The sequence below is a fragment of the Rhipicephalus microplus genome, chromosome 7 (assembly GCF_043290135.1).
Source record: "Rhipicephalus microplus isolate Deutch F79 chromosome 7, USDA_Rmic, whole genome shotgun sequence".
In the NCBI taxonomy this organism is placed as follows: Eukaryota; Metazoa; Arthropoda; class Arachnida; order Ixodida; family Ixodidae; genus Rhipicephalus; species Rhipicephalus microplus.
Window position 1 is genome coordinate 157,976,823 of NC_134706.1, and position 23,136 is coordinate 157,999,958.

Below are 23,136 nucleotides of genomic sequence, written 5' to 3' on the forward strand. Positions count from 1 at the left end.
CACTTTAAGCGCGAACACGGCTAAGCGTGGAAGCGCTCTGTTTAGCACCAGTGTAGTCGAAAAGGCTGCACATCAAATACACCCTTTTCAAGCACATCGGTGCCATCTACAGGCGTGCAAGCACTCATGGGAAACGTTGGTACGACGGAGCATCTGTCGGGACGACTGCACAGGCCTCAGCTTCACCTTTCTACTTGGGCCGTTCCAAGACTTTTTGGACACCGTGAATTTCTCAAGGTGCAACACGATACTGCGTAATTTATTCATGAACTTGAGCGTTTAGCTGCGAGGGCTTCTTGACTCTTTTCATCGGTCCCGGTATACAGGATCTGTTGCGTGTCTCAGCAACGTCACCTTTTTCCCCTGTTACGCGAATGCTTTACAACAAAAAATGAAATACTAAGACGACACAACTTGGTTGCCTATGAAGCGTCCTATATTATCGGATGCATTTAGAACCAGTGTTAATTAGCACTGTCAGCGATAGAATGTCAGGTTTTGTATTTTGAAGAGTACTAAATAACATATATATAGTTGGAATTTATTGAAATACGATATATATATAGTGAACAGCGTGCGTGTTGCTCGTGCCAAGTATGTAACGAATGATGTTAAGTATACTTCATTGGCGCTATAACTATACGTTGAAATATTGCTTAGAGCAAAGAAAAAAAAACTATTGACCATCTCCACGACGGAAAACCTGATGTGATGCGAAGCAGCGGCGGTGCGCACGGCGTTGATCCGGTTAAAATTGGCGTCGGCCTTAGTGCGGGATGGGTTTGGAGAAAAACTTGGTGTAGCTTTTTCTCGTTTGAACGTTTGTTTGAAACTCAAAAACACATGAGGCGGGACGAGTTGAAGATGCTTGCGCTCAGCTTCTTTGGCTCGCCTCTCGTCGGTGTTACCCACGCACCGTCTGTATGTCGAACGCGATCAGTGTTCTTCAATCACATCTTGTTAGTGTCGCTCATGTTCCAATGCCGACGCTTGCGTTTGGCGTCCCTGGTTCGCGCCTCGTCGGGGTTGACGCCGACATTCACGAACGCGATCGGTTTCGCTAACCCTCGCAACGAGGGCGACAGCCGGGAAAGGTACGTGCACGCTAGAGAGAAGTATGTCTCGACGGCGTGCCACCTTGTTGGCGTAATTACACGTCAAGCAGCGGCGCGCGCAGCGCGCGCACCCACCGACTGGCGGCTTCTTCTCACCGACAGATGAAGAGAGGTGGCGTGGATGAGATGATGTCCATGCGAGGAGTGAGCTCGAGCATTGCGAGCAGTGGAGAGGTTGAATTGAGAGAGAGCTGACACCTGGCGAGTTCATGGCAGGCGAGATAGAGGAACGCCGCTGTTTGGAGGGCGTGAAATACTTGGCACCACTCCAACACCTACTGCAAGGGGAGTGCTGTGGATGGAGGGACAGCGTTACAGAGGCTAATCACAGAGCTGCTTCACTTTCGATTGAAGGAGAACTGATAACCACAAGTTCCTCGCACGCGAGAAAAAAATATACAAGTATGAACTCTTCAATGGTGAGTGTTTAAAGTCGATTAATACAGTCGAATTATTGCCTCTTAACAACCACCAAGGTCGACTTATAAAATGAGCGTTTTAACACGGGTAAGAAAAGACGGCGAGACACAGAGCACTGACTAGCAAATGATTTTCTATTGCCTCCACCTGTACAAATATTTGTGCCACAAAAAGAGAAAAAGAGAGACGCACTTTTTGATGAAGGTAAAAGCAAGATGACTTAGCTGCTTTCAAGCAGTCAACGAAAATAAAAAATTGAAAATGATTAAAATATGTTAAGGAGCACACGCATTCGTGAGGAACGAGAAACTATCTATTCCGAAAGAACAGGACAAAGAATAAGGATTGACAATTAAAAAAAAAACCTCTAAGATAAAAATTTTCAGCATCAGACAAACATATCGAAGGCCTGCTCACACACTTGTCACCTTCTGGAGGAATTAAAAAAAGCCTCGACAATCTCTCATTCTAACTTATACCTCCCCATTATTAAAAAATGTCGGCTGCGAAAGTTAGGAGAGCAACCGCAACGCCTGCAATAGTCAGCCAGAAAACCATTGGTCGTATCACTTACATAATATTCATGCTCCTCCGCCCTTTCATAAAACACTTGCCAGTTTGGCTTATCTTCACAACTTAAAAAAATCTTATAAACTACATTGGAAATAACACAGTGATCCTGCTACTGTGTTTGGTTGTGCACCCAGGGCGTTTCACTCCGTTCGTCACGACACATAACCTCGAGAGTTTGCAAGGCGCGGATTGTAGAACTATAATGCCATGCTTTGATGCAAGTCTTTTCAAGTTATGCAAAATTGTGTAAACGTATGGCATAACGTGCACATGCTTCATCATTTTTCTACCAAATATTTTACAGCGAAAGTTGCTATGAGACCAAAACTCGGGTCAGCGCAGCGCCGTAGTGGCACGTTTCCGTCGCCTCCGGTGTCCGTAACAACCTCGCACAAATTAAGAAAAAAAACTTTGTACCAATTACGCAGAGGGGCTCTAATCCGGGTACGCTGCGTGCCAGCCCAGTACTATGCCAGTGAGCCACGTCGGTGCATGAAAATTGTTGGAAAACTTGCCATGAGCAGGCTTGATGTCGGGAAAGGAATTGCGTGATTACGACCTATAAAGCGTTTTAGAACACCAAAAACAAAGATAGGGCATCACACATCGCGAATAGCGTAACGATTGGGTCATACGATATTCCAACTGATTACAAAAGTCAAGTCAAGATCCTTGACGATGTGGCGCACATCTACGCTGGGGGATTTGACAAGAACCGAATAGTTTTCATAATTTACTTTCAAATAACAGTTTAGGATTATTCTATTTACGAGAAGTAAAAGAAAGAGGCAACAAGATTGATTTGGTGGTTGAATTGTAAAATGTATGTAAAGTACAGCAATGAAGCGGTGTGTTTGACCTAATGCGAATTTAGAAAAGTCCAAATCTACCAAAGAATGATTTCAATGCTTTAACCTCTTTTAAATTTCGACGAACTCCTGCAATGCGTCAACCATCTTCCCGTTCCTGTGGCCAAGAGACAAAGCCCTGAAAGAAAGCTCATTTTGAGCATTTAAATATATTTTGAGAAGGTGACAAATGGCACCTAAAGTGTATTTTTCGTAATGCAGAGAACCTTTTACAGTAAATGAGGTGATGTTCGGTTGACTCATTTACTCCACAAACAGGACAATCAGGAAGGCTGGCTTGTTCTTGATCACCTATTAACTGTGACGCATACCCACTTCAAGCATAATACCTCATATTCGCCAGCCACTGCATGAACAATTAGCACAAAATTCCATGCAAGTGTTGAGCGGATACCATACTTCTAGGAAGAAGGACAAAATTAGCAAAGTGATTGCCGGCCTACTACCAAATATTTTTCATTGATGATGTCATATTTGGTATCAATGACGTGTGCTTGCAACTGCTACCCTAGCGTTTTTTGTTTGTTTAATCGCGTTTTATGTTCTGTAAAAAGGTCTCACAAACTGCAGGTAATAATTGAGCAGGATATCCCACTAGCGTCCGTTTGGTAACCTGTGCATTAAAAGTAAGCAAAATAGCACTTACACACGACATATTCAGGGCTGAAGGCGAAGGTTTCTTTGCGATGCTTCGCTTAACAAGCTTAGATTGGGCGCGGTCATGAGGTAACCAATGTTCTTGTATTTAGGATTGTACTTCCAACCCATATAGTTCTTCGCGAAGTGCATGCATATGTCAAAAAACGGCCACGTTCGCTTAACAGGCCCTTGATGCGCCAATTTCAGGCATTTGTTTCACTTTAAAATACATGCAAAACGTCACCAACAAAAATCTTAATGTACGCAACATCATTTAAAATTACTAGAGAATTATCAACATATCTATATATCTTGACAAATTGCAGTACTTGCAGTATCTCTGTCTTTCAGCACTCGCACGACGAGTATACGCACGCCCGAAGGCAGGTAATCCTCTGGCTCATACACGAAACACAACACATCACGGCACTGGTGAGCGCTCCGCTTGACACCACGCCCGCCTGTCCCGGCGCCACAACAGCCATTGTCGAAACGTTACAAGGCAGCCCCGTAGTGAACGTGCACCGTCACTGTTGAAAGAACGCGGCGGTGGTAGCCAAATTGATCGTTAAACGCCGTCAAAGCCCGACGGGCTCCGCCATGGACGCGATGTTGGCGCAGAAACTTCACTCGAGGGACGATTCAAGGTAGCTTGATCGCTTCTTTGACAAGCTCGAGAAAACGCTCGAGATTTTCTCAAGTGGAGGAATCATTTCAAGTGAAGGGTGGTTTCTGAATGGGAAAACGCCACTCAAGGAGCATTTCGAGTGAAGGGTCGAATAAAGGAGCGTTTGTGAATACGGGGCTTACTGTGCTTCAAAGATATGGAAGCAGAGTAAACTTATTCAGGTGTCATGGGCTCAAATAATGCCGTGTGTAGATTAGGCGCTAACTTGTAATTGAGAGCGTCTGTACTGTGAGCACTAAATTCTAAACTTGTAAAGTGTTGATTGAAGCGGTTTGCTAATTCAACACCCTTTAGGTGTTTCCCGTTCTCACTAACTTTGAGCTCTTGATTGCTTTTGTTTTGATTTAGAAGTTTATTGAGTACCCGCCATACTAAATCGCCCTTGGAGTACGTATCACTAAACAGCTTTTCCACGTATTCCTTTTTTTGCATCTCGAAAAAGCTTAGTTACAAGATTACGGTATTTTTTAAAAGCAGAAAGATCATCCGGGCTTCTCGAGCGCACGAAGGTGCCAAAGAAGTCGTTTTTCTTAAGAATTAGCTTTAAACATTCATTTGTTAACCAAGGTCCGCGTAGCTTTTTTGATGTATTTATCATTGTTAACTTAAAACAACCAGTGTAGGTGTTTTATTATCATGCGCATTAGTATAGCGTAAGCTCTGTTAGCGTCTCTACAGTTGAATACGGGTGCCCAGTCAACGGCTTCAAGGGACAAGACTTCAAAGGCTTCATGAGACAGGACTGCAAAAACCACTTCTCCGTTTCTACAGGAAAGCAGTTCTTAAAAAATCATACTTGTTTAATATAAAGCAGAACCACTTCCGTTCCACTGAACTGAGATGGGGTGGTTCTAACGGACAGACGTGCTAATGATGCAGCAATAGGGGATATCTTATTTACAGGGTTCTGAGCAGATGTATCCGCGCTGACTGCAATACTCTTGAGCATTTTTCACCGCTTTGTTGCACTGGTCTTCAATAAATCAGCAGAGTAAAGTAAGCTGCTTCATGACGACACTTGCTCCAATGTTGAGAGAACCCACAGGATCGTTTTTGCAACAGAACAGCGCCAGAAGTCAGACGCGGCTTCGATTTTACGATTTCCAAAAGAATGAAACATCTTCTATAAATTATGTACTGCTGAGGCTTTGGAATGCAGCACAGACACCACGATGTTTTTCAACTGGTAATCCAGGCAATCATATTCTGCAAATGAAAGCCAAAACAAAAGTGCGAAGGTCATTCGTGCACTAAAGATTGGGATTCTGAGCTTGCACATGAAGAAGATGGGAAAAAAATTAAGACGTTGTCGTTGTGTGAACTTGGAGACGAAAGATACACAGATTTAAACACTACGTTTATTTGAATCTGTCAATCTATGCGCATCCACAAATATAGAGTGAATAGAAAAACAATGAAAAAAGCAATAACTGGATAATAAGACATCCTTGGAAGTTTAAAAAGGTAAAATTAACACCAACACACACGCGGACTCACACTAAACCCTGTTAACCGACTATATATGCTGCTAACTGAAGAAAAGAACAACTTCAAAATGCATTTTTCGCCAATTGTTAAAGAAAGGCACACAAACGTTTTTCCTTGACTTGCGCAGCAGTCTAATTCGATCGCTCAGCCACGAGTATACCATGCCTACTTTTAAACGCTACCCTGGTATAACCTCGAATAGCAGTTGCGAGCATTCTCTTCCAAGTTTTCTACTATACGCAGAGGAACAATTATGAAAGCGCCATGTTGAAATCCGCAGTAAATAAGAAAAATAAACATTGCACAGGCCGCTGAAATTAGGAACTGTGCACGTACTTCCGTAGCGAAAACGAATCTACGTACGAGTAATCTTTGTACACAATGCGGTGGTGTATTCTAAAAGCACGCCAATGCAATGTGATATATAGTAAAAATTACTCACTCTACCGCGTTATTCATTCGGTGGCTACATTAGTGATGATAAGGATCTCAGCAAAGCGAAAGTAAAAAAAAGCAACAAACCATCTGTTGTGCTTCCTGTCATCATTCATGTAGTTCCCTAAACACCCCGGTGAAAGTAGGGTCTCAAACTACACACACACAGACACTACCGTAAATATAAAACGCAAATAATAGACCCATACGAGACAAAATAAACTAAGCCCGTAAAGACGTTCAGCAGCAGACGAAAAGCCATCAGCTGTTCGTTGAGCTGCCTGGGTGCGACCATTGCAAGACTTGAAGCGGGGGTTTCGTTAACTCTATGGGCACAAGGCTTAGGGAAACCACGCTACCACTCTAAATGCATGTATTTTGCTGTAATGTCAATTTATAAGAAAGAATAACTAAGAAAAGCGTTCTTTTGTTGTACAGAATTACACAATTCTTACCCCCTAATTCACAAACGCTCTTGGACTCGACCCTTCACTCGAAACGCTTCTTGAGTGGCGCTTTCCCATTCACAAACCACCCTTCACTTGAAACGATTCCTTCACTTGAGGAAATCTCGAGTATTTCCTCGAGATTGTCAAGGAAGCGGTCGAGCTAGCTTGAATCATCCCTCGAGTGAAGTTTCTGCGCCAACATCACGTCTATGAAGGAGCCCGTCTCGCTTTGACAGCGTTTATCGATTCAATTTGGCTGCCACCACCGCGTTCTTTCAACAGTGACGGTGCAAGTTCACTACGGAGCTGTCTTGTAACGGTTCGACAACGGCTACTGTGGCGCCGAGACAGGTGGGCGTGGTGTCAAGCGGAGCACTCACCAGTGCCGTGATGTGTTGTGTTTCGTGCGTGAGCCAGTGGATTACCTGCCTTCAGGCGTGCGTATACTCGTCGTGCGAGTGCTCCAAGTCTTATTGCAGATGCCTGTGCTTTCAAGTGTTTCGATGAAGCTTGCACACCACACCATTTCAAGCGTGGCACGAAAGCTTGACAAACAAGCTGAGAGGAAACGTAATAGCAAACTTTCGATGCGCTGCATTCACAATACTCTTGAGCGGCTTCGTCTCTAGTGAATCTGTGCTGCCCTAGCCGAAATATACGGCGAAGTACGTTTTCGTAAGATGATCGTCTGTATCTACGAGAAAGTAAGACCTCCTTTTTCTTTTTTATCATCCCCCCCCCCTGCTCAGGTCATATCACCATTAGAGACAGTTTAGGAAGAACAAAACACAATGCAATTGGGCCCAATAAGTGTGCTGTAGTTGCTACTACTCGTGAAACATAACTTCAATATAGAGTGCCTATGCAGCTCACAATACCAATGAACAACCACTCCCAGCTTTAGAGAATCAAGCAGAATCTCGTGCTCTGTGAAACCTGCACGCACGCAAGAATGTATGGAGTGGCGTATGAAAACAGAAACATACGAAATAGAAATAAAGCAGATACATTATAAGACTGTTTTTTCATGATTGAACCCCTCCCTCTCAAAGAGATATTGGTGGCTACGCCATTGATTCGTGCAATTAGGTTACCGAATTACATAACCATGTGCAGGTGAGCTGCCCAAGTGCCTGAGCCAAACATATGTGAAAATAGGCACAGCTCAATAAGTCAACCATGTCGGTTCTTTAACGCAAGAAATATAATAAATGAGTGCATCCCGAGAAATAAAAAAAACGCGGCTTTGGTGTTCCAGCTATTAAGTTTTTCTGATAATATGTCTTGTCTCTTTTGTGCAGGGGCCAGGCTCCCGACGGAAGAACACAGAGGAAAAGTTTCCTAAATCCTGCCGTATTCGCAATGCATCGCAGAGTTTGCACGGCTGTATACAAAAGGACAAAATCTGCAGTGAATGCGTCCAGCTGCACTGCGCAAGACACGCTATGTTGTCTACTACCTCGATCTTATTTAAGATGTTTTACAAATTGAAAATGTATTTCGACAGTGTATCAGCTGCATATGCTTAACTAATGCACACTTTGCAGTTGCACGCTTGTGTTTGCCACATGACTCTTCATCAGTCAAATGTAATAAAGGCTTATTTTTCCATTCGTAATTTCTACTTTGTTTATATTTGAATATATAATTGTCGTCTTGTTCGTCTTTTCAGAATGAGACAGAATCGCAAAACCCTCTTCTCCAATTCTACAGGAGAGCAGTTCTACAAAAATCAAGCTTGTTTTATATACACCAGCACCACTTTCCTTCCATGAAACTGAGATGGCGTGGTTCCAGCGTGTAGGCATGCTAATGTTGCAACAGTAGCGGATATTTTATTTACAGGGGTTTGACCAGATATATCCACGATGTCTCCAATACTATTGAGAAGTATTTTATCACTTTGTTGCACTGGTCTTCGTTAAATCAGCAGAGTAAAATAGTGTGCTTCTTGACGACACTTTCTCCAAGGTTCAGTGAAACACCACGCTCCTTTTTAAGACATAACAGCGCCAAAAGTCAGAAGCGCTTTCAATGTTATTATTTCCAAAAGAATAAAACATCTCCTAGCAATTATGTACTGCTGAGGCTTTAGAATCAAGCACAGAAAACGCAATCATTTTCAAGAGGTATTCCCGGCAATATTATTCTACAAATAAAAGCCAAAACTTAAGTGCAAAGGTAATTCGTGCATTAACGAATGTGCTTCTGAGCTTGCAGGTAAAAATACACGACAAAAGTTTTAAGACGGGGCCACTGTGTGAACTTGGAGACGGAAGCTACAGAGATTTAAAGGTTACGTCTATTCGAATCTGTCATATTAGAGCATCCACAAATGCAGGGCTAAAAGAAGATGGGAAAAATAACTGCTTACTCAGGCATCCTTGGAAGATTGAAATGTTAAAAATGAAACACAAAAACACAAACACGCACGGTTAACAGACTATATATGCTGCTAATTGAAGAAAAAAACAACTTTGAAATAATGTTTTCGCCATAAGTTGAAGAAAGGCACAAGATCGCTTTTCCTAATTTGCATAGAAGTTTAATTACAACGCTCAGCCACGAGTGAACCTGGCCTGCTTTTTAACGCTTCCCTGCGTCTCTCATAATGAAATGGTGGTTATGGGACGTTAAATCCCACATATCAATCAAATCAACGCTACCCTGGTATAACCTTGAATAGATGTTGCGAGCATTGTCTTCCAAATTTTCTGTTACATGCAGAGGAACAACTACGAAAGTGCCACGTTGAAATTCGCTGTAAATGAGAAAAATGACCATAGCACAGTCCCCTGAAATCAGGAACTGTTCACGTACTCCAGAAGCGAAAACGAATTCACGTACAGTAATCTTTGTCGGAGGTGAATTCTAAAAGCACAGCAATGTAATGTGATATAAAGTATAAATTACTCACTCCACCGCGTTACACGTTCGGTGGCTACACAAGTGAGCGGAAGGCTCTCAGCAAAGCGAAAGTAAACAAAGCAACAAACCATATGTTCTGCTTTCTGCCATCACTCACGTAGTTCGTTAGGCCCCCAGGCGAAAGCAGGGTCTCAAAAACCCACTCAGACACTATCGTAATTATAAACTGCAGATAATAGACGCACACGAGACGAAATAAGCTAAGCACGTAGAAACGTTCAGCAGCAGACGAAACGCCATCAGCGGTTGCCTGGGCGCAACTGTTGCCAGACTTGAAGCGGGGGTTTCGCAAACTTTACCGGCTCAAGGCTTAAGGAAACCATGCTACCTCTCTAAATGCATGTATTTTGCTGTAATGTCAATTTATAAAAAAAGAATGAATAAGAAAAGCGTTCATTTATTGTACAAAGATAGGCATTTCTTAACCACAATTCCTAATACTCTCGGTATCATGCGCTTTTCTCGGTCCATGCAGTTCACTCAAGTGGAGGAAGCATTTCCGAGGCCTCCCATGGCGAAGGAAGTGTGGAGGAGCGTTCATTAAATGCAGCGGCTTCTTGAGTGAAGGAGCACGCTCCTCCTTGACTTCGTCAAGTCGAGGGGAGCCCTTGAGTGAAGGAGCGTTTTTGAATACGGGCCTTAACCACACTTACGAATATTGTCGTTATCAGGCGCTTTTTTTGGCACATGCAGGTCACTCAAGTGAAGGAACCATTTCCGAGGCCTCTCTTGGCGATTTAAGGCCCATTCAAATGCTCATGGCTGAGCATTTGAATTAAACTGCTATGCAAATTAGGAAAAGCGATCTTCTACCTTTCGTCAGCTAATGGCGAAAACATCATTTTAAAGTTGTTGTTTTCTTCAATTAGTAGCACATATAGTCGGTTAACAATGCGTGTTTGTGTTTTTGTGTTTCAGTTTTAACATTTCAATCTTCCAAGGATTCCTGAGTAAGCAGTTATTTTTTCCATCTTTTTTTTGCCCTGCATTTGTGGATGCTCTAATATGAAAGATTCGAATAGACGTAAACTTTAATTCTCTGTAGCTTCTGTCTCCAATTTCACACAGTGGCTCCGTCTTAAAATGTTTGTCCTGTATTCTTTACCTGCAAGCTGAGAAGCACATACGGTAATGCATGAATGATCTTTGCACTTATGTTTTGGCTTTTATTTGTAAAACATTATTGCCGGGAGTACCTCTTGAAAATGATCCTGTTTTCTGTGCTTTATTCTAAAGCGTCGGCAGTACATAATTTATAGGAGGTGGTTTATTTTATTGGAAATAATAAAATTGAAGGCGCTTCTGACTTGTGGCGCTGTTCTGTCTTAAAAACGACCATGGTGATTCACTGAACCTTAGAGAAAGTGTCGTCAAGAAGCAGAGTATGTTACTCTGCTGATTTAACGAAGACCAGTGCAACAAAGTGATAAAATACTTCTCAATAGTATTGGAGACATCGTGGATATTTCTGGTCAAACCCTTGTAAATAAAATATCCGCTATTGTTGCAACGTTAGCATGTCTACACGCTGAAACCACGCCATCTCAGTTTCATGGAAGGGGAGTGGTGGTGGTGTATATAAAACAAGCTTGATTTTTGTAGGACGGCTCACCTGAAGAATCGGAGAAGAGGTTTTTGTGATTCTGTCTCATCCTGAAAAGACGAACATGACCATAATTATGTATTCAAAAATAAACAAAGTAGATGTTACGAATGGCAAAATAAACCTTTATTACATTTAGCTGATGAAGAGCCATGTGGCAAACACAAGCGTGCCATTTCAAAGTGTGCATTATTCAAACATATGCTGCTGACACACTGTCTAAATAAATTTCGAGATTGTAAGACATCATAACTAAGATCGAGATAGTGGACACCATAGCGTGTCTTATGCAGTGCAGCTGCACGCATTCACTGCAGATTTTTTCCGTTTGTATGCAGTCGTGCAAAATCTGCAATGCATTGCGAATACGGCACGTTTTAGGAAACCCTTCCACTTTGTTCTTCCGTCAGCAGCCTGGTCCCTGTACGAAAGAGGCAAGACATAATATTAGAAAAACGTAATAGCTAGAACACCAAAGCCACATTTTTTTATTTCTCGGGATGCACTCAATCATTATATTTCTTGTGTTAAAGAACCGACATGGTTGAGTTGAGCTATGCCCATTTTGACACATGTTTGGCTCAGGCACTTGGGCAGCTCACCAACACTTGGTTATTTATTTGGGTAACCCAACTGCACGAATCAATAGCGTCACCAGGAATATCTCTGGTGGGGTGGGGGGGGTTCAACCATAAAAAAACAATCCCATATAGTATCTGCTGTATTTCTGTTTGGTATGTGTTCGCTTTTATACGGCACTCCATGGATTCTTGCGTGCGTGTGCATGTTTCACCGAGCGCGAGCCTCTGCTCGATTCCCTAAAGCTGGGTGTGGTTGTTCATTGGTATTGTGAGCTGCATAGACACTGTATATAGAAGCTATTTTGCGCGCGTAGTAGCAACAACAGCACACGCATTGGGCCCAATTGCATTGTGTTTCGTCCTTTCTAAACTATCTCTAATGGTGATCTGACCTGAGCAGGGGGGCAAACGAAAAAAAGAAAAAGGAGATCTTACCTTCTCGTAGATACAGACGATCATCTAACGAAAGCGTGGTTCGCCGTATATTTCGGCTAGGGTAGCACAGATTCACTGGAGACGAAGCCGCTCAGGAGTATTGTGAATGCAGTGCATCGAAAGTTTGCTACTACGTTACCTCTCAGCTTGTTTGTCAAGCTTTGATTGATTGATTTGTGGGGTTTAACGACCCAAAACCACCGTATGATTATGAGAGACGCCGTAGTGGAGAGCTCCGGAAATTTCGACCACCTGGGGTTCTTTAACGTGCGCCCAAATCTGAGCACATGGGCCTACAGCATTTCCGCCTCCATCGGAAATGCAGCCGCCGCAGCCGGGATTTGAACCCGCGACCTGCGGGTCAGCAGCCGAGTATCTTAGCCACTAGACCACCGCGGCGGGGCTGTTTGTCAAGCTTTCGCGCCACGCTTTAAATGGTGTGGTGTGCAAGCTTCATCAAAACACATGAAAGCACTGGCAGCCGCAGTAAGTCTTGGAGCACTCGCACGACGAGTACATGCACACCCGAAGGTAGGTAATTCAATGGCTCATTCACGAAACACAACACATCACGGCACTGGTGAGCGCTCCGCTTGACACCACGCCCGCCTGTCCCGGCGCCACAGCAGCCGTTGTCGAAACGTTACAAGGCAGCTTCGTAGTGAACGTGCACCGTCACTGTTGAAAGAAGGCGACGGTCGCAGCCAAATTGATTGATAAACGCCGTCAAAGCGAGACGGACGCCGCCATGAACGTAATGTTGGCGCAGAAACTTCACTCGAGGGACGATTCAAGGTAGCTCGATCGCTTCCTTGACAATCTCGAGAAAACGCTCGATATTTTCTCAAGTGTAGGAATCGTTTCAAGTGAAGGATGGTTTGTGAATTAGAAAACGCCACTGAAGGAGCGTTTCAAGCGAAGGGTCGAGTCGAGGAGTGTTTGTGAATACGGGGGTATATGTCTTTAAAGCGCAACCAGACAGCACTTACATCAGTGAAAGGACGTGAGACCAGTGCCAAAAACTCTTGGTTTTATTAGCTAGATAAGTTTGTATGTGGTCGTCGTCAGCTTTATTGAAATTGATTGTTTCTTGGGCAGCAGTTTGCACTGATATTTCATAACCCAGACGTAAAATAGACATCGCATTATTATGGTCGGATTTTCCTTCTATTACCTCAACTTTCACCTGTTCTAAGAGAAAATTACTGCTTAGTAAAGTTAGGTCAAGTATACTCTGACACTCGCTTTGCTTCCTTATGGGGCTTTCCACGATTTGGCGAAGGTGGAAGTTTAACATCATGGCGAGAAGGGTTTCTGAAACCTTTGATGTGTACTGCATGGTAAACCAATTAAAGTCGGGAAGGGTAATGTCACCCATGAGAATGACGCGGCAGTTTCGAGCATGCTGCCGCAAATACTTTTGTATCGCCATAATGCATTCGTGTCAACATTCGGGACTTCGATAGATACCGGCAACAACCATACTTGTGCCATTTGTATTATTTTACAAAAAACTGCCTTGTCATCAGTTACCTCTGGCAGGATGACCAGTGGAATTGATTGCTTTATAGCTAAGGCTACGCCTCCACCACGTGATTGCTTTACACTAACAACACCTTGTCTTTGATTTCTAGGTTTTGCTTAGCACTGTTTCAGAGTGTCTTGCGGGTTTCTCTAAGTTGTCGTGAGAAGTCTTCTTCTATCGAATAATTCATACTTTTCAGCTTGAAGCCGTTTTCGATACTGGCATTTTTACTTTTTTCGTCAAGTAATTTAGGTATGACTTGCCTCGTCTTGTTTGGTGCTCTTCTTCCTAAGCGATGTATGCGCTCGACGGCCACAGGTTCAAGTTGAAGTGTTTTTGCGATTATTTCCCTGTTTACGACCTCTGAAAGCGCTTCACTAGTTTCATCTTTCGCTTTTGGTATACCATAAACTATTAGGTTTGACCTTCTGCTGTCGTTCTCTAGATCATCTATTTTCACTTCGAGGCTTTTAATTACTTTATTCATGCCATCCATTTGTTCATGGCATGAAATGACTTCAGTTTCAACTGAATGCAGGAACAGCGCAACCAAAAAGTAGTTACTTTGTAACTACGGAAGCGAAAAGCAAGGACAGAAAAGAGCGCTGGCTTTCAACAAAGATTTAAAGCCGGAGTGGTGTACATATATAGGCGAAAAATGAGAAAAATGGGCATGCGTAGAAGGGTGCAGGAACAACTACTGCGATGCAATGTCAGCAAAACTCTTGTCTCTTGTTGAATGGGCTGAAAAAACAAATACATATGTAACTTAAAAGAGATCGAGATACGCAATCTCCTTTTGCAACAACGCAACCGATGGGCAACTTACACATTTACCACCAAACTTGTTTATTTGATAGGCTTCAATTATCTCACGTGTGGCCTGCATTTTTCGCCTATATATGTACACCACTCCGGCATTAAACCTTTGTTGAAAGTCAGCCCTCTTTTCTGTCCTTGTTTTTTCGCTTCCGTAGTTACGAAGTAACTACTTTTAGGTTGCGCTGTTCCTGCATTCAGTTATGTCCTACCAACTTGCCCAAGCTTCCACGCTTCATAACTTCAGTTTCAAGTTTTGCAATAACATCAAGCTTGCCCTCTACATCTGCTAGACGCTTTTCTTTGAAATCTCTAATGTCCGCAGCTATTTCCGTAAGTTTTCTGGCGATTTTCTTCAAGTCAGGACCGGGGTTGCTTTCAATATCTCCACCCATTAGCATTAGCTTCCTAATAGATGTCATGCACAATTCATACAGAGCACTACACTGGTATGGGCACGGCAACACCAATAAGAAACAATCACTTGAGCGGATGCATTTTCCAAGCCGCTTTCTCACCTGCAAAATGCAGGCGAAGAGGCAATTTAAGAACCGCATGTCGATGGTACTGCCATGCCAAGTGACAGGTGCTCTCTCGTGGAGCAGATATATAGCAGGCGGTGCTCACGAAGGATGGCGCTCTACAGCAGGTGAGTAGGTGCATGGGCCCATGGGCTGATGCAGCTGATAGTCCAAGATCGGTGTTGGCATCGCTAATGCGTGGTCGTTCCGTGCTTTTCGGTCCAGCGCAGTCGCAGCAGCCCCGGTAGTGCCGAGGCGAACATTGCCTGAGCCGATCAGCAGGCCGAAGACGAACTGCAAAATGTAGGTGAAGGGGCAATTTGAGAACCGCATGTCGACGGCACCACCGCGCACGTATAATGGGCGGGCTCGAGAAAGAGCACTTTTTCCTAAATTCGAACTGAGATTCAGGCAATCGACGTCGAACACGGATGGCACAGAATGAGTTGCAATAAAGTGAAGGACAGGAAAGCGCTGACACAGTGTTGGGGGTAGAGGCCGGCCCTGCCACCCCTTTGCACCCCTCGGAACCGCTATTGTGTGCTTTTGGGTGAGTTCAGCGGGGGTGTAAAAGAGAAAAAGTGCAAAAAGGAACAATAACGAAGTTGCCGGAGGGAGGTCCTGCCGTCGATCTGCTTGCTTCACGTGGAAGCAAAAAATTCCTTAGACTTGGCAGCACCGGTCTCGGCTCTTCCCAGGCTTTGGCTGTGCAGCACGCCGACGAAGTTTCCCGAACACAGGGCGAATATATGTAAGCGAGCAGCGAATGGTGGTGATGCGGAGAACAAAGAGTTCACACCAGTGCGCGTAGGGTAGACAATGGAGGGTTTTCCCGCTGTCGGGCGAAGGCTTATGTATTCAGGGACAAAGCAGGAGATGAAGAGGTTTTTCGCCTGCGGGTGAAGGCTTGTTCTACAAGCAGGAGACACGTGTCTACCGCCCGTGGGGGAAGACGCGTTTTGCAGTCGCGGCGCGTGAGTGGCTGAGGGGATTGACTGGCGTGAGTGACTGACGTGTGACTGGTGAAGCAGTCTTCTTATCGAAGTGCGGACATTTGACTAGGCGAGGTTTCCTGGAAGAGGAACTTCGGGAGAAGCGAAACGACAACAGCGCTAGACTTTGAGTGTTTCTTAGAAGAGAAGCATTCAAGCTTTACTCAAAGAACTTTGAACTGAATGGGTTCGATGAACTTTTAGTCTTTAAGTGTCTTGGTTAGTTAATGCGTAATGGTTGGTATTGGTAATTGTAGCGCGTGTCGTTGCTTGTGCCTTGTTTTGAGTGTATCTGGTTGTGTTACGTACACGTTGTTTTGAGTATCTTGAGATTGGTGACGTGTTGTGTTGAATTCCTGCCGAGTATGCAAGTTTGTGTGTTGCCTGTTCTTCTGTATTTGAGAATATAGTTCTGTTTTGTCATGAACCGTCGGCTTTGACCCTTTGTTTAGAACAAAACCAGTGTTCGCTGGCGCGCAAAGTTGGACGAATTCTAAATTGTCAGTGCTTTCGTGATGCAGTTCGGGGGGGCTGATACGTCGGCACTTGAAATTAGCCCATTTATTGCCTCTGTAATTACAGGACTAGTGGTATTGGGCAATACTGGCCCCCAAGTCTGGCAACTATCCTATATGAGAACAAGCAGAACCTTGCCGTACTCTGCAAACACGATGTTGAAAAAGTGACAGATTTTTTTTCACTAGAGTGCAAGTTCTGACGTTTTCTCAGATATTACCCGAAGCAAGTACAGGTTGGGGGTAAAGTTCGCATGCTGCGATCCCATGCACTTCTATAAAAGCGAGACCTGTGAACCTTTGAACATCGATGTACTTCTTTTGGTACAGGTAACAGATTTGTTTCCTGGGAATCCGCCCTTGAGAATTCAGTCTTACGGCGCATCTGCGAGTAAACTGAACCAGACTTCGTATTATTGCACTGGCAACGTTATTTGGCGCGCTTAAGTATTCCAGTAAGGCGTAAAAAAGCGATACAACAGCCCACTACGCCGCAACTTAGCAGCACTCAAACAGCTAATGAATTGTTTTCGTTCTCTCATTATGTGCAGTGCTTCAAACACGTCCGCACTACCTGCAGCTTGACTAAGGCTAACAAGGTAGCTATAACATTGCAATAGTATCTCTGTTGGTGAAGGCCAATATTGTATATAATTGGCATGCTTGGCTTTCTTCCTTGACACCTCGCCTACCGCATAGTTATTTCGTATTTCTCATTTTCATTTCAGGGCCCTGCTCTAGTGGACCTCTTCGAGACCATCGGCGTAAGTAATATCGATGAGAACACCACACACCCTTATTCCAGGGAATACAACTATCATGAGATCTGGAGCCGTAAACGAACATTTGTCCCACTTTCATGTGGAGGCAGAATCACTTACTCTATGAATTTTCATACAATATTGCTACATGCATGCAAATTGAGATTCTAGGGGGGGGGGGACGCGCGTGTATGCTTGACGAGGAAGACGAAGAATAGTCTCCGCTCGGCGTCTGGTCTACCGGCCACGCCGCTGCTGCTGCTGGTTTGAAATATATTTCATCCACAGCCTCGTCGATACGTCGTCTCTCTTCCGTAACATATTTGGCGGAGTTGGAACGTTCCCCGTCCTCACCACGAAGCTTCGCAGTGGCCGCACCATCCATCCTCCGGCCTTGGCTTCTAATGATAGCCCCCCGCCCTCACTGCCATCACCTGGAGCACCAGCTACTACGTACCTAGCGATGTCCCACTCCCGTGATCCCGGCACGTTCTCCACTCAGCCTGGCTTTGATGTCGACTATTGGCTCCGCATGTACGAGCACGTTAGCTTGTTTCACCGATGAGACCCAACCATGATGCTCACCAACGTAATCTTTTACTTGGATGACACCCCACGTGTATGGTTCGACACTCATGAGGCCGAGCTCACGAGCTGGGACATTTTCATGAACCGACTACGCGACATCACTGCGGACCCGTCCGGTCGACAAACGGCCGCACGACAACAACTCGCCACACGAGTACAGTCGTCAACCGAGTCGTATGTCTCGTACATACAGAACGGGCTCGCGTTGTGCCGCAAAGTAGATGAGCAAATGACCGAGAGCGAAGGGGCGGGCAACATTCTCAAGGGAATCGCAGACGACGCTCTCAACGTACTCGTGTACAACAACGTCACTACCGTCGATATCAAAATTAAGGAGTGTCGCCGTTTCGAAATAGCCAAAAACCACCGAGTTCAGCCTCAATTTTCACGGCTCCCTAACACGGCTGTCACGTCAACCTCTACCGATCTCAGTGCCACACCACCCTTGCCCGAGAATTTCACACGCATTGTTCGGCGCAAGCGTGAGGCGGCCCACACGGCGCCGTTTTATGCACCTCCACTCGACCAGGGAACCGTGCAAACACCTCCGGCGGTGTCAGTTATTCAAGCAGTTGTGCGGCAAGAAATTACTAACTTTGGTTTTCCTTCCACCTGCTCCGTTTTCCGACCGGACTACAGACTGATGTCAATAAATGCACCACGCCACGACCCATACACCTTGCCCAGATTTCGCAATCTGAAGGAATGGAGAACAGCAGATGACAAGCCAATCTGCTTCCGCTGTCACCGAGTTGGCCATGTCTCCCGCCACTGCTGCAGCATTCGGACGGTCCCCATTGGAGCCAATTTCCTTCTTCTCCTCGGTCACACGCGGACCCCCGTCGGAGTTCGCCCAACCGTGAGTATGCTGCTTCCGACTCACCTAACAGTAGCTCTACCGCGCGTTCATCGTCACCGCAACGCCGCCGTTTTCCGTCGCCCCAACCCTATCGCTATCCATCGCCGACTAACTATGGATCTTCCCGGATGGAAAACTAGATTATGCAGCTCCTGGAGGTAGTGCTGCATCAAGTGCGACTTACCCAAATCCTCCGTTGACGCTACTTACTAAGAACCTGCTGGAAGTCCATGTGGAGGGTCTTTCTTTGACAGCTTTAGTTGACACTGGAGCTCAAGTGTCTATAATGAGTGCTCGTCTGTGTCGCCGCCTCAAAAAGTACTTACGCCTGCCGCAACACAAGCCGTCCGTGTCGCCGATGGTGGAACTATAGCTGTCACTTGAATGTGCACCGCTCGTATCAGCCTTGCCGGCCCCCATGTTCCTGTTTTATTTACCGTGCTCGACAGTTGCCCTCATGACGTCAACTCCGGGATGGACTTCTTATCAACGCATTCGGCCCTTATTGACTTTTCCACCAGCAATCTCTGTTTAGAACTTCCTCTTCTGAATTCTCAACTTGAAAACCCGAACAGCCTGTGCACCACTGACCTATTCCGGATACCACCTAAAGCTTTCACGTTGGTTGAATTGGCAACACCCTCTCCCGTGCCCGACGGTGACGCCTATTCCTGATGTTCTCCTGGCGCGTGACATTTCTGTCTCACACTCCGTCATAATCATGACCTCTAACCGAACATATTTGCCTGTTATCGATTTCTGTTTTATAAAACATGTGATACTTCAAGGATTATCCGTCGCCACGCAATTGACGACCACTTCACCTGTTTTGCGACTGACGTATGTCCCGACCACCAACGTCACTCGCAGGATGTCACGTGCCTGGATGCAACCTTACGCTCCATGATTGCCCCGGACCTCGAACTTGAGAAGTAAGCCGCGCTCTGCCGCCTTCCGACTTCATACAGCGACATATTTGACATAGACAGCCGTACACTTGGCCAGACTTCACTCGTCAAGCACCGCATCAACAAAGGTGATTCTCATCCCATTCGTCAGCGACCATACCGGGTGTCTGCCACCGAGCGTAAAGTAATTCAACAAGGAGTCACCAAGATGTTAGCCAAGGAAATCATTGAACCCTCTTCGAATTCTTGGGCGTCCCCCGGTGTGCTCGTTAAAAAGAACGCTGGCACGTGGTGCTTCTGCGTGGATTACCGCCATCTGAATAGAATCACGAAAAAGGACATTTACCTTTTGCCCCGCATCGATGCCGCTCTCGATTGTCTCCACGGCGCCCGATACTTTTCTTCAATAGACCTACATTTCTGCTACTGACAGATTGCTGTCGACGAAAAAGACCAAAAGAAGACTGCATTTGTGATTTCAGACGGCCTATGTCAGTTCAAGGTTCTGCCGCTTGGGCTATGCAACGCACGAGCCATGTTCGAGCGCATGATGTACTCTCTGCTACAAGGGTTCAAATGGTCAACATGTCTCTGTTATCTTGACAATGTTGTATATTCCCCAACATTTGAGACCCAGCTTCAGCGTTTGTCAGCTACTCTCGACATATTCCGCACTCCAGGCCTTCGATAAAACTCGCCGAAGTGCCACTTTGAACGCCGGCAAATTACAGTTTTGGGGCACCTTGTCGACGCATCTGATGTGCAGCCGGACCCGGAGAAAATTTGTGCAGTCACCAGTTTTCCTGTACTCCGGTGAGTTAAAGACATCCGGAGTTTTGTAGGACTTTGTTCCTACTTTATAAGGTTTGTGAAAGGTTTCGCAACCATCGCTCGACCTCTCACTGAGCTTCTGAAGAAAGACGTCACGTGTACATGGGGTACCGACCAAGCTGCTGCTTTTTCTCGTGTAATCACGGTTCTGAAGACTCCACTTATGGTGGCTCATTTTGACCCATCCGCTCCGACAGTAGTCCGAACCGATGCTAGTAGTCACGGGGTTGCAGCCGTCCTAGCCCAAAGGGCACACGACCGAGTTGTCGCCTACGCTAGCCGCCTCCTCACAGCTACTGAACGCAACTATTCTATTACAGAGCGTGAGTGTCTCACTCTTGTTTGGGCAGTCTCAAAGTTCCGCCCATATTTCTAGGGCACTAATTTCTCTGTAGTAACTGGGCATCATGTGCTATGTTGGCTTACGTCACTAAAAGATCCTACTGGCCGGCTCGGACGCTGGGCTCTGCGACTGCAAGGGTATAACTACACGGTGACGTACAAGTCCGAACGCCTAAATCAGGACGCAGACTGTCTTTCCCGCTATCCGGTTGCTGAGTCGAGCACTGTACTTGACACTGACACCGGCCCTTCCGTCCTTTCTTTTTCGCAAATGACATGCATCAGACTGCCTTTCCCGCTATCCGGTTGCTGAGTCGAGCACTGTACTTGACACTGACACCGGCCCTTCCGTCCTTTCTTTTTCGCAAATGACATGCATCGGTGACGAGCAGCGTCGTGATGCGTCCTTGCGTGTTATCATTGAGGGCCTCGAATCACCATCTTCCAATCAGTACCATCGCTTATTCATGCCCCACGATGGTGCATTATACTGCCAAAATTTTGAGCCGGATGGACAGGCCCTGCTGCTTGTCATTCCGAACCACCTTCGCTCGGAAGTTCTACATGATCTTCATGACCTTCCGACTTCCGGTCACCTTGGTGTCTCACGCACTTACGACCGAATACGCCAACGCTTCTGGCCAGGGCTTGCACGCTCAGTCAGAAGATACGTTGCAGCTTGTGAGAAATGTCAGCGCCGCAAAACGCCATCAACACTTCCCACCGGACGCCTTCAACCACTTGACATTCTGTCAGAACCGTTCTTCTGCGTAGGCTTGGACCTTCTTGGCCCTTTCCCTTTGTCTTCCTCGGGTGACAAGTGGATAGCTGTGGCCACCGACTATGCCACGCATTATGCCATCACACGAGCTCTTCCAGCAAACTGCGCCACAGACGTCACCGACTTCCTCCTCAAGGACGTGATTTTGCAACATGGAGTCCCTCGGCAGCTACTTACAGACCGTGGCCACACCTTTTTGGCGAAAGTGATAGCCGACATCTTGAAGTCCTGTCGAACGAGACACAAGATGACTACGTCATATAATCCGCAAACCAATAGACTCATGGAGCGTCTAAATCTAACTCTTACAGACATGCTCGGTAAGTATGTTTCTACTAACTACACCGACTGGGATCTTGCGTGGCCGTACGTCACAACTGCCTATAATTCTTCTCACCATGAAACTGCCGGTTACTCTTCATTTTTTTCTGTTGTTTGGCCGAGAACCAACATTGGCTCTAGACACCGTGATACCGTCCCCTGCGAGACCGACCAGTGAATATGCCATGGACGCTATCACTCAGGCCGCTCACGCACGCGAAATCACTCGTACTCGCCTTGTGGCCTCTCAAGAGAAGCAACGGCGTTTGTATAACCAACGACACCGAGACGTACACTTTCCGCCCGGTTCTCTTGTCCTGCTCTGGTCTCCGACCCGTCAAGTTGGCTTGTCAGAAAAACTGCTTACTCGCTACACAGGTCCATACCGAGTCTTCGTGTGGTTCCTTCTGTGACATATGAAATTGGTCCTGTCGCCTTATCGCCTTCATGTGCCCAACAGGCCACCGATATTGTACATGCTGCGCGCTTGAAGCCCTACGACTCTCCTAGTGACATAGGCATTTAAATGCGCTGAGACCGCGCTTCTGCCGCCGGGGATTATGCTACATGCATGAAAATTGAGATTCTAGGGGGTGACGCGCGTGTGTGCCTGACGAGGAAGACGAAGAGTGGTGTGCGCACGGTGTCTGGTCTACCGGTCATGCCACTGCTGCTGCTGGTTTGAAAAAGATTTCGTCCACAGCCTCGTCCATACGGCGTCTCTGTTCCGTAATAATATATTACTACAATTTGGAATATACATTACCACAATAGTGTTCAAGAGGTTAATTCGCAGCACTTCCAGTTTTGGCGTTCCTCTTGGCTTCATCTAATGTAAGCGAAAAATTCGCGTTGTGCTTGAGCAAAGTTTTAAGGTGTATTTTCATAAAAAGTTAAAAATCTTTGGTTTAAGTGGAGATCGGACAGGAAGATTGCGTGTCGGAACTTAGTGTATCAATCAATAACTGCGTTCATAACTACTTTGCAAAACTATGTAGATGTTATGCAGTGTGAGGACTGTACTAAACACATGTAATATTGCTTGGGGAAGCGTAGAATATAACCACGCGTGAAACATGTGAAATGTGCAATGAGTGGAGCACACAGGCGTAAATATTTATCAATTTGAAGAATTACATCAACGACGTCA

At 45.5% G+C, this 23,136-nt stretch overlaps 1 protein-coding gene across 3 annotated transcripts in view; it reads left to right on the top strand.

Moving 5' to 3' along the window:
- Positions 1 to 23,136, top strand: part of LOC119179728 (uncharacterized) — a 225,712-nt gene that overhangs the window by 172,016 nt on the left and 30,560 nt on the right. For all 3 annotated transcript variants that reach the window (XM_075869864.1, XM_075869863.1, XM_037430847.2), the window contains 2 exons: positions 17,147 to 17,194; positions 17,324 to 17,359. In XM_075869864.1, coding sequence (XP_075725979.1) covers positions 17,147 to 17,194; positions 17,324 to 17,359 — 84 coding nt within the window. The remainder of the gene's footprint in view (positions 1 to 17,146; positions 17,195 to 17,323; positions 17,360 to 23,136) is intronic.